The 13,389-nt window shown below is 31.4% G+C and overlaps 1 protein-coding gene across 1 annotated transcript; it reads left to right on the top strand.

Moving 5' to 3' along the window:
- Positions 1-3,159: 3,159 nt before the first annotated feature.
- On the top strand, positions 3,160-4,719 carry LOC140829212 (uncharacterized). The gene has a single exon (XM_073192274.1). It carries the CDS (start codon positions 3,384-3,386, stop codon positions 4,530-4,532), a length of 1,149 nt encoding a protein of 382 aa, XP_073048375.1. The 5' UTR covers positions 3,160-3,383; the 3' UTR covers positions 4,533-4,719.
- Positions 4,720-13,389: the final 8,670 nt, after the last annotated feature.

The following is a 13,389-nucleotide window of genomic DNA, read 5'->3' as shown; positions in this document are numbered from 1 at the left end:
AATTAATTAAATCACTTTATTGGGCCATTTATTAGATAACTAGTCAATGTACAATTAATTAAATTATGTGAGCCAATAAAATAATTCCAACAAAATCTCTTTGAAAAAGATTTAGACGTAGAGCGTTTGAGAGCTTTGGATACTATTTTGGGTCTCATCTCTGATATATTCTTATCGTTTTTAATAATAATATGTTTTGTTTGATTGTTTAAAACAATGATGATTTTGTTTTTGCATGTACGATATTAGGACCATTTTAAATTTTAACGCAAAACATTTTTCGGTTCAAACCGTGCTTATATTTTGTCCCTAGCAATAGAGTGATTCTTGTACGTTAAAAGGGCATTCGACATATGGAAAAAAAATTAATATCAAACATAAATTTTTTAAAAAATCCTTAAAAAAATGAAACACGGTTGAATATCCAAGCTAATCGGTCCGGCTCGATAGCTTTGAATTAATTTAGCCCGATCTTAATTGGGTTGGGTCAATAATTTGGAAAAAACATTATCACTAATTAAAATTCCAACTAAAGAATATTTATAAAATAAATTAGGAAAATTATTATTGGTCCAAAATTTTCTAAAGAAAATTTATCACAAAGTATTAAAATTTGTCAACACACTTAATATATATGATTTCTGTCTTGGTTATTATAGTTATAATCGAAAGATATTATGATATCAAAATATCAACTCCTTCCATTTTATTATCTTATACCTTGTTTTATTTAAACAGTTTAACACCTTATTATTAAGATAAGTCTTACAAAGAAACCCTTTTAATATTATCGATTTCTGGTACTAATTTTCTAGGCTTACATTTATACATGATGTTGTGTGCAATAATTATCTTTGTTAGATAAAACAATCGAACGTGGTGCTTGAGCTACTATACGACTTAAAAATTTTGAGTTGAATTGCTACCACCAATTATAACTTTTAATAAATCCGACAGACGTTTGTTCTTACAATTGGTATCAGAGTCAATGTCGCAAGTTCGATTCTAATTAATTGCAAGAATTACTAATATTGTAAGGAAAATTGTTGTGTACAATTTAATTGTCCCTGTTGGATCGACAAACGTTTGTTCTTACAATTGGTATCAGAGTCAACGTCACAAGTTCGATTCTAATTGAGAGCAAGAATTACAAATATTGGGAGGAAAATTGTTGTGTACAATTTAATTGCCCTTGTATGCTTGAACTACTATATGATTTAAAAGATTTGAGTTACATCGTTACCACAATGTATAACTTTGTCAAATTAACTAGCGCTCTGTACACACATGACATATATACTGAAAATGTCATATTTCAATACACAACTTCTTGTAAGAAGCCAAATTAGAATAACGTAGAAACATGATCTAATTTTAATTTTTCTGACCAAGTTGGTTCTATTAAATTTCTCAACAAACACCAACCACTATTAAAGATTTAAGCCCACACTTCAACTAAAATTATGTGTGTCACACTCTAAGCATAGCCCAAATATTATCCAAGATAGTCCCCAAAATTTCTCCACCTCAATTTTAAAATTCGTTAAAATTCTCTAATTTTATACTTCACAAAAACTTTTCCTGAAATCGTTTCACGAAACAATTTTGTGAAAAAATATTTATTTTTTAGTCAAAATTATTACTTTTTGATGAAGATATAAACTTCATCAACTCATCTCACACGAGACATACTATTTATATTTATACATTTTCAAACAACAATTTTTTTTCAAAAAAAAAATCAACAACAATTCAATATAGAGTAAAAATACATAGTTAATTAAACAAAGGTCAATCATACAACAAATATATTTTTTTCTTTTATAAAAAACTATAATTATACAGGAACAAAATACAAAGATGCAGAAGAGAAAACAATTGAAAACGAGCCGTTTCTTCATTTTTCTTCCAGTTATAATATTGATGATGAATACTAGCAAGACACCGTTTGACACACGATATAATATTATCGAAATATATGAAAGTATAACTTGGAGTATAAATAATAAATGGTTATTAATGGAGTATAATCATTTGAGTGGGTGTCTTGTGAGACCGTCTCACAGATCATAATCTGTGAGACGGGTCAACCCTACTCATATTCACAATAAAAATAATACTCTTAGCATAAAAAGTAATATTTTTTTAATGGATGACCCAAATAAGAGATCCGTCTCACAAATACGATCTGTGAGACCGTCCCACACAAATTTTTGCCTAATCGTTGAGTTTAGTTTGATTTGATGTGATAAAAATAAAGATAGATACCATTAGCGATTGATTGTTTAGCTTAAATAATTGGATATGACATTTTAGAGTAAAGTTATTTATATTTCAATTCTTGTTAATCGTAGTCTAATTTATAAATAAATTCTATACATAAAATGGGATTTGATTAACAAAATTAGAGTACAAATATTAAATGATTTTTTTAACAATCTTATAATATGTTTAGTTGAATTTTGTACATTCTTAAAGAATATTTGGTAATTTTATTTTAAAAAAATAATCTTAACATTTGGGTAACCAATACTTAATACTAGCTACTCTGCACACGCGGTGCGTGTGTGTACAATTTTTTTTTATAATTATTTATGGACTAAAATGAAATTTGACAAATTATCGAGGTACTAAAGTGCTATTTGAATAATTGTAATAAAAAAAATAAAAACAAAAATGTTTTTGGAAATTAAAAAAAAACAAAAATGTAATTTTGATATCAAATAGGGACAAAATAGGGAAACCAAAAAATAGACCAAAGACACCAAAAACAGTTATTCTAATATGCTTAAACTTAATAAATAGTAAAAGATAATCAAAATATTCCCATAAATTAATACCAAACATTTTATTATTTTCAAACTTTATATCTTATTTAATCCAACATTATAAAATATTACTATAAGTTGAGTGAGTCTCATATAAGACCGTCTCACGGATCATAATCTGTGAGACGGATCAACCCTACCCATATTCACAATAAAAAGTAATACTCTTAGCATAAAAAGTAATATTTTTTCATAGATGATACAAATAAGAGATCCGTATCACAAATACGACCCATGAGATCGTCTCACACAAGTTTTTTGCCATATAAGTTATCTCCAACAATTTTAGCCAAACAATTGATTGTTTATTTATATCCAACGAAGGTAACGAATACCTTACTCCTAAAACCAAAAGAATTTATCAAGTCGGGCTGGCCCGGAAATGGCCAATCCAATCCAGGCCCAACAACGTCAGCAGCCGAGAACTAAATACGACAGAAAAAGTCAACGACGTAGATCGACTCCACAACCCTCTCCGTTATCGTCAAGATTCGGCCAATCCCACACAAAAACCAACCCCAAATGATTTTCTGGTTTCACACCACCTAAACTCTCATGGCGTTTAACCTCAGAAAATTGCTGGATGAATCCGATGTTTCTGAAGCAACAGCCCGATTCTGCGAGCCATTCTGTGATCCCACAACAAACCCGTCTGGAATATGCCCACCCAAATGTGTAGATTTATGCATCTCCAATTGTATTGATGTAAAATTTCTATTCCCGCCCCCGCCGCCGCCGGTATACGTCGGTGGTTCTAGTGGACATACATCCAAGCTCTCTCTTATTCTTGTCATCGCCTTGGCCATCTTGGTCACCAGTTTCTTTCTCTTCTCTTGCTACACCATCTACAAGTTCTTCAATCTGAACTGGTACAGCTTGAGAAGAAGGAGAAGAGAACCACCGCGGCGGGGGGAAGAACAGTTGGGCCCGAATGATTTTCTCGACGCGGAACAGGGGCCCGTGGTGGATCATTATTTGTGGTATATCAGGACCGTGGGTCTGGAGCCATCTGTTATAAGCAAAATCGCGATTGTAAAGTATAAGAAAGGGGATGGCCTTGTGGAAGGCACGGATTGTGCTGTTTGTCTGAATGAGTTTCAAGAAGATGAGACTCTTAGATTGTTGCCCAAGTGTAGTCATGCTTTTCATATTCCTTGTATCGATACTTGGCTGAATTCGCACACTAATTGTCCCGTTTGCCGGGCCGGAATCGTGAACAACACAGCCATGCTACCATCAGAGGAGCTGGTTGTTCAGAATTCCGGCAGGGCGGAGGGAACTAACCGGGCTGGAGGTTCGGAGAGTAGTGGGGGAGTTGGGAGGAGATCAGAGGATCAAGCCTCTGATGATTCGCGGATAGGGATTGGGGAAGAGAACGAATGGCAGGATGTGATTGGATTGAAGCTAGATGATGCCAATGGCGGCTTAGAGGAGATTCAACCAAGAAGAAGATCAGTTTCGATGGATTCGTTAATGATCAGCGATGCAATCTCCATTACCTTTCCGGCGCAATCTATCAGATATTCGGCTCAAGAATCGGTTGAAATGAAAGAATCTGATAACGGGATGGTTGCGAGACGAGAAGGATCCAATCAGATACTTTTGACAGGCTCGGCCTCTGTAACAAGATCAATTTCATGTAGTGCGAGATTGTTTCTGTCAAGATACGCCTGCGGAACCCGGGATTCGGCGATTCCTCGATGAATTTTCGGGTTGGATTCATTCAATATCTGATGTTTCAAGAAGTCTCAACAAGATGAGAATTTTTTGCATACAATAATTATCATAATATGTATAGAAATTGGGAAGACAGATCAAAGGATAGGCCTCCCAAAATTTTGCTTATTGTCAAGTGTGTATGATAATTGATAAATGATAATCAGAAAGTAAATCGAACTGAAAATCTTGGGATTGTCTTCATTAAAGTGTTGATATTCTCCACTTCCAAGCAATAGCAGTTTTGATTATTGACAAGACATTTTCGATGAGAAAAGCACATACATGTAACATTACAAGAGTTGTCTAAAATTTTGGTATCGAGTCGACTACGAACAATAATCCGGCATCGATCATCATTCAAGTGTCGACGATTTTTCCAGATGTAGTTCAAAAGATAATCTGAAGTCCCGCAGTTAGGCAAACTATAAATAAGATCCCTACAAACAGTTACATTCTTGGTAATCTTCGTCTGCTTAAGAACTATAGCGTCTCTTATCTCAGCAGGCCTAGATATAAATCGAGTTAACCCGTTTTATAAAATCTTATTTTACATTAGCGTTACATACAGTCCCAGACCTGGCAAAGGCAAGTGAGGCCACCCCCTCAGGCCTATGTTGGAAGTCCCCTCAAAAAAAGATTTACTATTAGTACTTTGCCCAAACATTAATTTTACCCTCCCAATTTTCTCAATTTGTTTTTAACAAACTTACAATAACTCTTCATTTCCAAGTTGAATTAAATATTTTGATAGCACAAAGAAGGATACGGACTAGTAATTACATGTGACCCATGTTCATAGGGCCAAATCTAGAATTTTAGGTCTGGGGACCGTATGCTAAGTGACAAATTATTATTATCGTTGTATGTAACTTTCAATAACAATAATAACATAACTTAAAAAAAATAGAATACTCAAAATTAATATATAAAAACTCATATGAAAATGTCTTACAAATTAATTTTGTGATCTGAATCTCCGACCTTACCTGATCCGACCCATGAAATAACATGTCAATTTGTCGCATGGATATAGATCAATAAGACCGTCTTAAGACCTACTCAAATTAATATTAGTATAAAACCAAAAGAGGAAAGCTAAAAGTTCATTGAAAGATATATAAATATTCGATCAAGTAACAAATAAAATTATCTAAATAAACGAAAAATCCAAGATAACGATTGATGTAAAAATCACATGAGTGAGTCTCATGTGAGATCGTCTCACGGATCTTAATCTGTGAGACGGGTCAACCCTACCTATATTCACAATCAAAAGTAATACTCTTAGCAAAAAAAATCATACTTTTTCATGGATGACCCAAATAAAAGATCCGTCTCACAACTACGACCCGTGAGACTGTTTCACACAAGTTTTTGCCAAATTACATAACTGAGAAGGAAAAACGGAGACGTCCCTAGTCTCTGTGAATTAGTTCCCCTTTCATAGGGTTTTCTAATTAGTGTGAGTATAAAAAGAAGAAAGATCTCATCACCAAACCTACTTATGCATTTAATTCTAGAGGGGCCAAAAATTATGTACTTGAGAAAAAAATTCCTATGTGTTAATAATAACACTATTAAAAGTGTTAATTCGCCCCTGAATGTGCAAATGACACTTGCATGGTTCTGGGTAGATGAGATCTTACGGTGAGCAAGATTTCGGTTAAACCGAATTAACCGACCGAATCGAGCCAATTCGAAAATTCGGTTCGTTATTTCGGAAATTCGGTTTTCAAATTAAAAAAATTCGGTTATATCGGTTAATTCGGTTTGGTTACGGTTTTCAAAATTTTTAAATCAGTTAATCAAATTAACCGATATAATAAATATTATTATTTAATATAAAAATTTATTTATCAATTTTTATAAATATTTTAATTTTTAATTTTAAAATCGATATAATATGAATTAATTGTGTTCAAATAAAACTTATACATTTGTGATGTGTGTGATTTTATGTTTTTATGCATTTGTGTAAACTATGGTGTTTTACAAAAATGACATATATAATTAAAGTTAAATTACAATTTTTTTTTTAAATTAATAGGTTAATTCGGTCACCGACCTATCATTAGGGCAATACCCACATGAGTACGATGAAATAAACCATGGTTCTGGGCCAGGAAATGAATATTCTTCCTTTTTCCTTCGCAATTTGGTCGACTTACCATTCACAATTTTTTTTTATCATATGCCAAACTAGCTGGCTTGCAAAATTGAATTGGTTATGCTAACTAGTATAGTGTTATGTCAGTATTTTAACGAAGAAAAAGACTAAAAACACCAAAAAAAAGGCAAAATAAAGAGTTAAAGTGTTTAAAAAAAAATATAAACACAGTTATTGTGCTAGACCTTGACGACTTATTGGACCAAAAGCTCAAGAATGTCAATTTACATGAGCAATTTTGATAATTTTCATAAGGAATGAATGAGTTGTGCTAACATGAATTTTACATATTGATAAACTAAAATAATGGACAATAGTATGTTGAGCTTGTTGGTCAATCATCATAAGTTTGAATTTGAGAACCAATTTGATTGAAATGAAAATTTCTACCAAACTCTCTTTGTATACTTTCATATCATTATCCATTTGGATACGTGGAAATATGCGGTTTTTTATTTTAAATCGATTATATCTATTTGGTTCAAAATTAAAATAAGTTATTTGATTTTTTTCAAATGTTTTTTTTTTACATTCGTTTTTGTATTTATTTTTTAGCTGTGTACGTTCCTTATTTTTATTACATTTAAAGATCAATAGAGTATCACATCAAACTTTTACCACTACTAGATAAGCATCCAAATAATTGATTTGGTCAATTGATATAATTTCAAATTTTCAAGTAGGAAAATATAGTGGGCCCTGTCAATAATTATCTTCCGATCAATTGCGGGCCTTATATTAAGGATATTTTCATACCTCTTTAATATTTGGGCCCAACACATATTATATCAAAATATAATAATGAAACAATTTTAGGAAGGTAAAAAATCCCTAATTAAAATATTTTTTTGAGTTCACTCCCTACCCACAAAATTGTGGTACTATGTCATACAAAATGTGGTACACTTCATGTGGAAATGTGGTATTAAAAAAGTATCCAGGGACTGAAAACAAAAAAAATCGACGGCTGGAAATTGAAGGCCAATTTCCCGAACTAAAGAACTGATCTGACATGACAATGAGTAATTTCTACATTCGAATTCACATTTTTTCCCTATGGATATAATAACTATTTTTTGAGTAGGTCTCATGTGATACCGTCTCACGGATCACAATCTGTGAGACGGGTCAACCCTGCCCATATTCACAATAAAAAGGAATACTCTTAGCATAAAAAGTAATACTTTTTCATGGATTATCCAAATAGAGATCCGTCTCACAAAATACAACCCGTGAGACCGTCTCACACAAGTTTTTGCCCTATTTTTTTTAGGAAGATCAAATAACTATTTCATCATATTTAACCAAATAAATTAGTACAATTTTACAAAATGAGACCGCATCCAAACGTGGGTAAATTTAACATGCAATGCTAAAAATTTACCGACGATTTTTGGCACACAATGCGTACATATAGATGTTGGAGTGTCGTTTTCTCGTACCTAAAGCGCAGCGGAAGTTTAAAAATTTTATTTTCGATATTCGAAACGTTCTTTGGGTTTCGTATGACTTATAACATTCATAGGATGTTTATAATTGTTTACCTTGGCGTATTTAACGTTAGATTTGACTATTCCGATTTTTAAGCGGATATAGCATTTTTTGTAAAATATCTTCGAACGGATCTCTCTCTTTTTGATAGTACAATGAGGTCCATGATAAGAGATTGAATTTCTCTCGTAGATTGCACTAGAAATCTTACATGAATTTGCATTGAGACTAGATCGCAACAATTTCATAAATCTGGCGACGACGGGGCTGCACATTGGAAGGGGAAGAGGGCGGCCGAAAGCTTTTGTGAAAATATAATGGCTGAAACTTTGAGAGGATGGAGTAGAGGAGAAAATTTTGGTGAACAAAATTTGTGTGCAAAAATTCTATGAAATATTTATAGAGTTTGATTCATGATCACATCGAAGTCCTTCTTCTATTAGAATTCATAATCATACTCCAATCAAGATTCCTTATTTTTATTAATTAAAATTTTCATGTTTTATATATATTTATATTAATACATCTAGATATCATATACACATATATGTAAAATTAAATAATCATTATTTAATTTATTAATGAATTGTTAATCAATTCTATAGTCATCTAGAATAGAATAATGTACATATAGTAGTCACTATTACTAACATTATTATTTAATTAGTAGATTCTAAATTTACTATATAAATAACTGTAAACTCATTATAACCCTGATCGACTCAGACATCACCGATGTACCGATGGTACAAATCTCTCATATGATGAAAATTAAAAAATTTCAATGATCCATTTTTGGCAGCTGCCAGTTTTTTGAACTCTTTTACCAAAACAGACGGTTCAACTCTCACTTAATTAGCAGTTAAACTAACTTTCACAACTTCCAATATATAGAATCAACTTATAAACTCTGTTATAAGCAATATGATCTATCAAACTAGAATCGTCAAATTCAACACCTTGAATTTGACTATCTCAACTGAAACACATAATCCGATACTTATGTGACCTTCAATTGTTCAGGAATATAGCTATTCGTGGGTTCACAGCTTCTTGTGATTGAGAATTCTTATTCGGGGTTTACCCTAATTAACCTCATTCTTTTCATTAACCTCTTGATCAAGAATGTCAGAACTCAAGTCTGATTGAACCAATCAGATCATTGTTAAAACGTCTAGTAGCATCGCCTCATGATCTCCTAGGTATCGTTGATAGTGCCTGTAAGAACCTTAAGTTATGGTTAAAATACAGTACAATCCTTTCAACTCATATATCACGATTGAATTTGTAACTACCGATATATCGAGAGTTGCATCTGAAATCGATAACGATGTGATGTATCTTTGAGTAATAATAGTAACACGTTATGTGTAACTAGGAAAACACATTTCCTTAAAGCACATGTCTTGCTCTAGTTAGAGAATCCTTGCACCACTAACTAATTAGATTGCTTAGGATATCTTCACTACTAGGTAAATAGTGAATATCTGACTACAATGTATTTGCTCGTATGTATTTCAAAACTATATCCAACCTCACCATTTGATGACCCTCAATGGAGTCAGTAAATGGATCAAAATTCATGCTAGTACATAGAGTCTCTACGTTGTCATTGGTCAAGGGATTTATGGTATAGAACCATAACTGAAGACTATTTTTTCACTAAATAAGTGATAACCACTTGGACAGTCCGAGGGAGAGTTGTTCAATGCATCATCAAATGATCATTCATCTGTATGAATAGACATCTTCATGTCTTTGCCAATGAAACATGACAATTTACATCATAGATGTTAGTCTCAAGGTCAAGCGATCTTTTTCCTTATTTTAGGAGGTCGATTCGACTATGAACCAATTTAGAATATACAGTACACTTCCTAATGAGTTTCATGATCTTATGTTACGATTCAGACCTCATGATACATTTAATATTTCAATGGACTTTGTCTATGCATGTTGCATGAGTATACATATAAAATAAATGTCATAATTAGATAAACCGTAAAATATTATTAAAATAATTTTTTTTTTATATAAGAAACAATAATTTTTTTTGATGTTTCACGAGACACTAAAGAGTAAGGGTGTCAAAATGCGACACGACCCAACACGAAAAAAATCAGGTTGGGGTTGGGGTTTTTCGGGTTCGGGTTGGGTTCAGGTTGGGTGGATTCAGGTTAGTGCCATGTTAGGCGGGTTTCGGGTTGTGTCGGGTTGGGTCGCGGGTTGACCTGCAAACTTTTTTTTTGAAAATATTACCTATATTTTTATATATTGTATGTTTGAACAAAATTTATTGTATATTTATATGATAAATTTTCATCATTTAATATTTATTTTGCATATTTTTATTTTTTTAACAATTTTTTATTTTATTTAGTAAATATACTTTTAATTTTCTACGATTAAACTTTCAAATTTAAATCGAAAATTTTGTTATTATGTGTTTAAATTAAAATATTATTATTATTTTTATTTTTTTTAATTTTTTTCATTAAATTTTTTAAAAAAATTTAAAAAAATCGGGTTAGGCGGGTTAGACGGGTTGAGTCGGGTTATACGGGTTCGTGTTCGGGTTGGGGGTTTTCGGGTTGCTTCGGGTTTGGGTTGGAGGTTTTCGGGTTGAAAAAAAAATAAAATAAATTTCGCAGGTTGACCCGAAACCCGACCCAACCCACCCGATTAACACCCCTACTAAAGAGTCATTCGAATGTCTGCATTTTTTTATTCGTAAAATTTATCAATAAACTACCGTTGAATATTATTTAATTATTTTAGCGGCTTACTTAATTCGTCGCTGTAAATTGGAATTTCGCACCGAAGGTAAAATAAATTGAAGTTTGTTTTTAAATAATGTCTGATACCTATTAGTTCGAAATACATTTCATAAATTAACCCTTAAAAACAATTAAAATATAATCAAATTAAGTGATTAATTAAAATAAATATTTTAAATAGTTAGTGTGGATTTGAGTTTAAAAAAAGCAATAAATTAAAGTGACGATTAATGAAGATAGCGATGCTCATGTCTCAATCATTCTAACCATACATTTTTCTATCCAAACACAAGCCAATGGCCAGAGCATCAGTTTTAGATATTAAATTTGAGTTTTATCTTTTAACTAAATAATTTTCACATAGAGAAATTTTTTTTCTTTGTAAAATTGTAAAAAAAAAAAACAAATTATTTATTTATCATGGCCAAAAGGTAAAAATAAAATTCATAGTTTAATCATATTCTCAATCTTAATTTCAATCTCATCCATTTTTTTTAATTTTATAAAAATAAATCTCAAACTCAATCAACCAAATCCAACATATAGACAAGAGATTTGTTAAAATTATCCTAACTCATCCGGCGTTTGGTTTTATTTTTAAGATCTATGATTTCTCTATTTGTTTAATTATTTATTTGGCCTCGTTGATGTGATAGTTCATCTCAATTTCCATCAATTTCCCTATATATCTTCATGACTATATTTTATATTTTTATTTATCCTTAAATGTATCCAGCAAAACATCCATGAATAACGATAAACTTAAATTAATTCATTAAAATAAGACCAAATTGACATAAAATATATACATACCAGCTTACAAGATTAATTTTAGAATTTTGAGAAAGATCTTGAAGGAGACATTACAATGTTGTGATGAATTATTGTTTGAAATTATGTAATATTCAAAACGTGCAATGAATCTTGTATATATAAGATAATTATAATTATATATCTGTCCCATTCATAAATAAATGTCCCATCCACCATGAAATCAGATCTTTTTACTAAACATTATTAAAGACCAAGACAAAAGTTATATTTTCTTTTTACATTTTGTTGCATGGCATTCACGTGGAAGCAATCTTAAAGGTTACACTCATATTTATATTTTGCATGATAAATAAAAAAATACAATTGAATCCAATTAAATCTCTTTTATTTTTTAATTCTCTATTCCTTTTGAAAAAGATAAATGTCATCTTGTGTGTTAATTTAAATGTACATCTATCATGACTATTTGATTTTATACATCAAATTGTATGATCTCCAAGTTATTTTTGAGTTCGACCATCGTGATTTGGATTGATTATGAAATTTAAATCAGACATAAAAGATTTATTTTGGTTCAAATTTTAGGTAAAATATTTTAATATCAATTTGCATGTAATGTCATAGTCTTACACTCCATTAAATGCATCTTTGCCACTTGGACATGTCCAAAACAACTTCCATGCAAATCTACCGATTAAATTTAATCCCAAACAAGATATGATAACTTTGTTATGTGTGTATTATATTTATATTTTGACTCCTTCACTTGAAAAGATAACCAAAAAGGACAAATTTTAAAACATTATAGTGCTACAAACCCCAAAAATGCAACAGCAAACGTAGACAAATATACTCTCACCATTTCTGCCACTTGATCTTGATTCGACCTTTACCAACACAATGGAGCCTTAGTTACATCACAAATTTCCCAAAGAACTGACCAATAAGTAAAAAGTGGTCCTCCCTTCAATTCAAAACCATTGCTTTCACAATCACTAAAAACAGGGAGGGCTTACTCTTGACTACAATAAACATCCATCCAATAGATTAAATATTTTCAAAATTTGTCTATTTGTATTTAAAAAACTAATTTTTGGCCTATAAAATTTATTAGATAGCTTCTATTAATTGACATTCTCCAATTCTCTTGCCTTTTCTAATGTCTTGTTGGGATTAGACAGACCCCTACCGATTCATCCAACACACATATAAAAAGTAACATTTGAGAAGACGAAGACCCTATCAACTCGGCATCGAGTATATCAGCGGTAAGCACCCGCACCCCAATTCCATCCCTGTGGTTCCGATCCATACACCATTAGTGAATAGAACTGTCAATATGCATAGCACTACACCTACTTCGTTGAACTTTTTCATCAACCCTTCTTGCTAACATAAAAGATAAGTTTTATGTTAAAAAATAAAAGAAGTTGATATTTTTTATGATGGAGACAACTCTAAGTACAAAAATGAATATTATAGTGAGTATATATACACTACTTTTGACTGTTTGAGGGATTAAAAAACTAACTTAATCTGGAGCAAACAATTAATGATGAATTAATAATGAAACCAATGGAGTTGCACAGAAAGGCAGTAGTTTCTGAATTTTCACAGTTAAAAAAAGCATTAT

This window comes from Primulina eburnea, chromosome 1, assembly GCF_022965805.1.
Source record: "Primulina eburnea isolate SZY01 chromosome 1, ASM2296580v1, whole genome shotgun sequence".
Lineage (NCBI taxonomy): Eukaryota > Viridiplantae > Streptophyta > Magnoliopsida > Lamiales > Gesneriaceae > Primulina > Primulina eburnea.
Note: the sequence above shows the minus strand (reverse complement) of the source record. Positions and strands in the feature narration are given on the sequence as shown.

What these genes read in the sequence shown, in the direction of transcription:
- LOC140829212 (XM_073192274.1), top strand. Translation starts at nt 3,384, where the DNA reads ATGGCGTTTAACCTCAGAAAATTGCTGGATGAATCCGATGTTTCTGAA.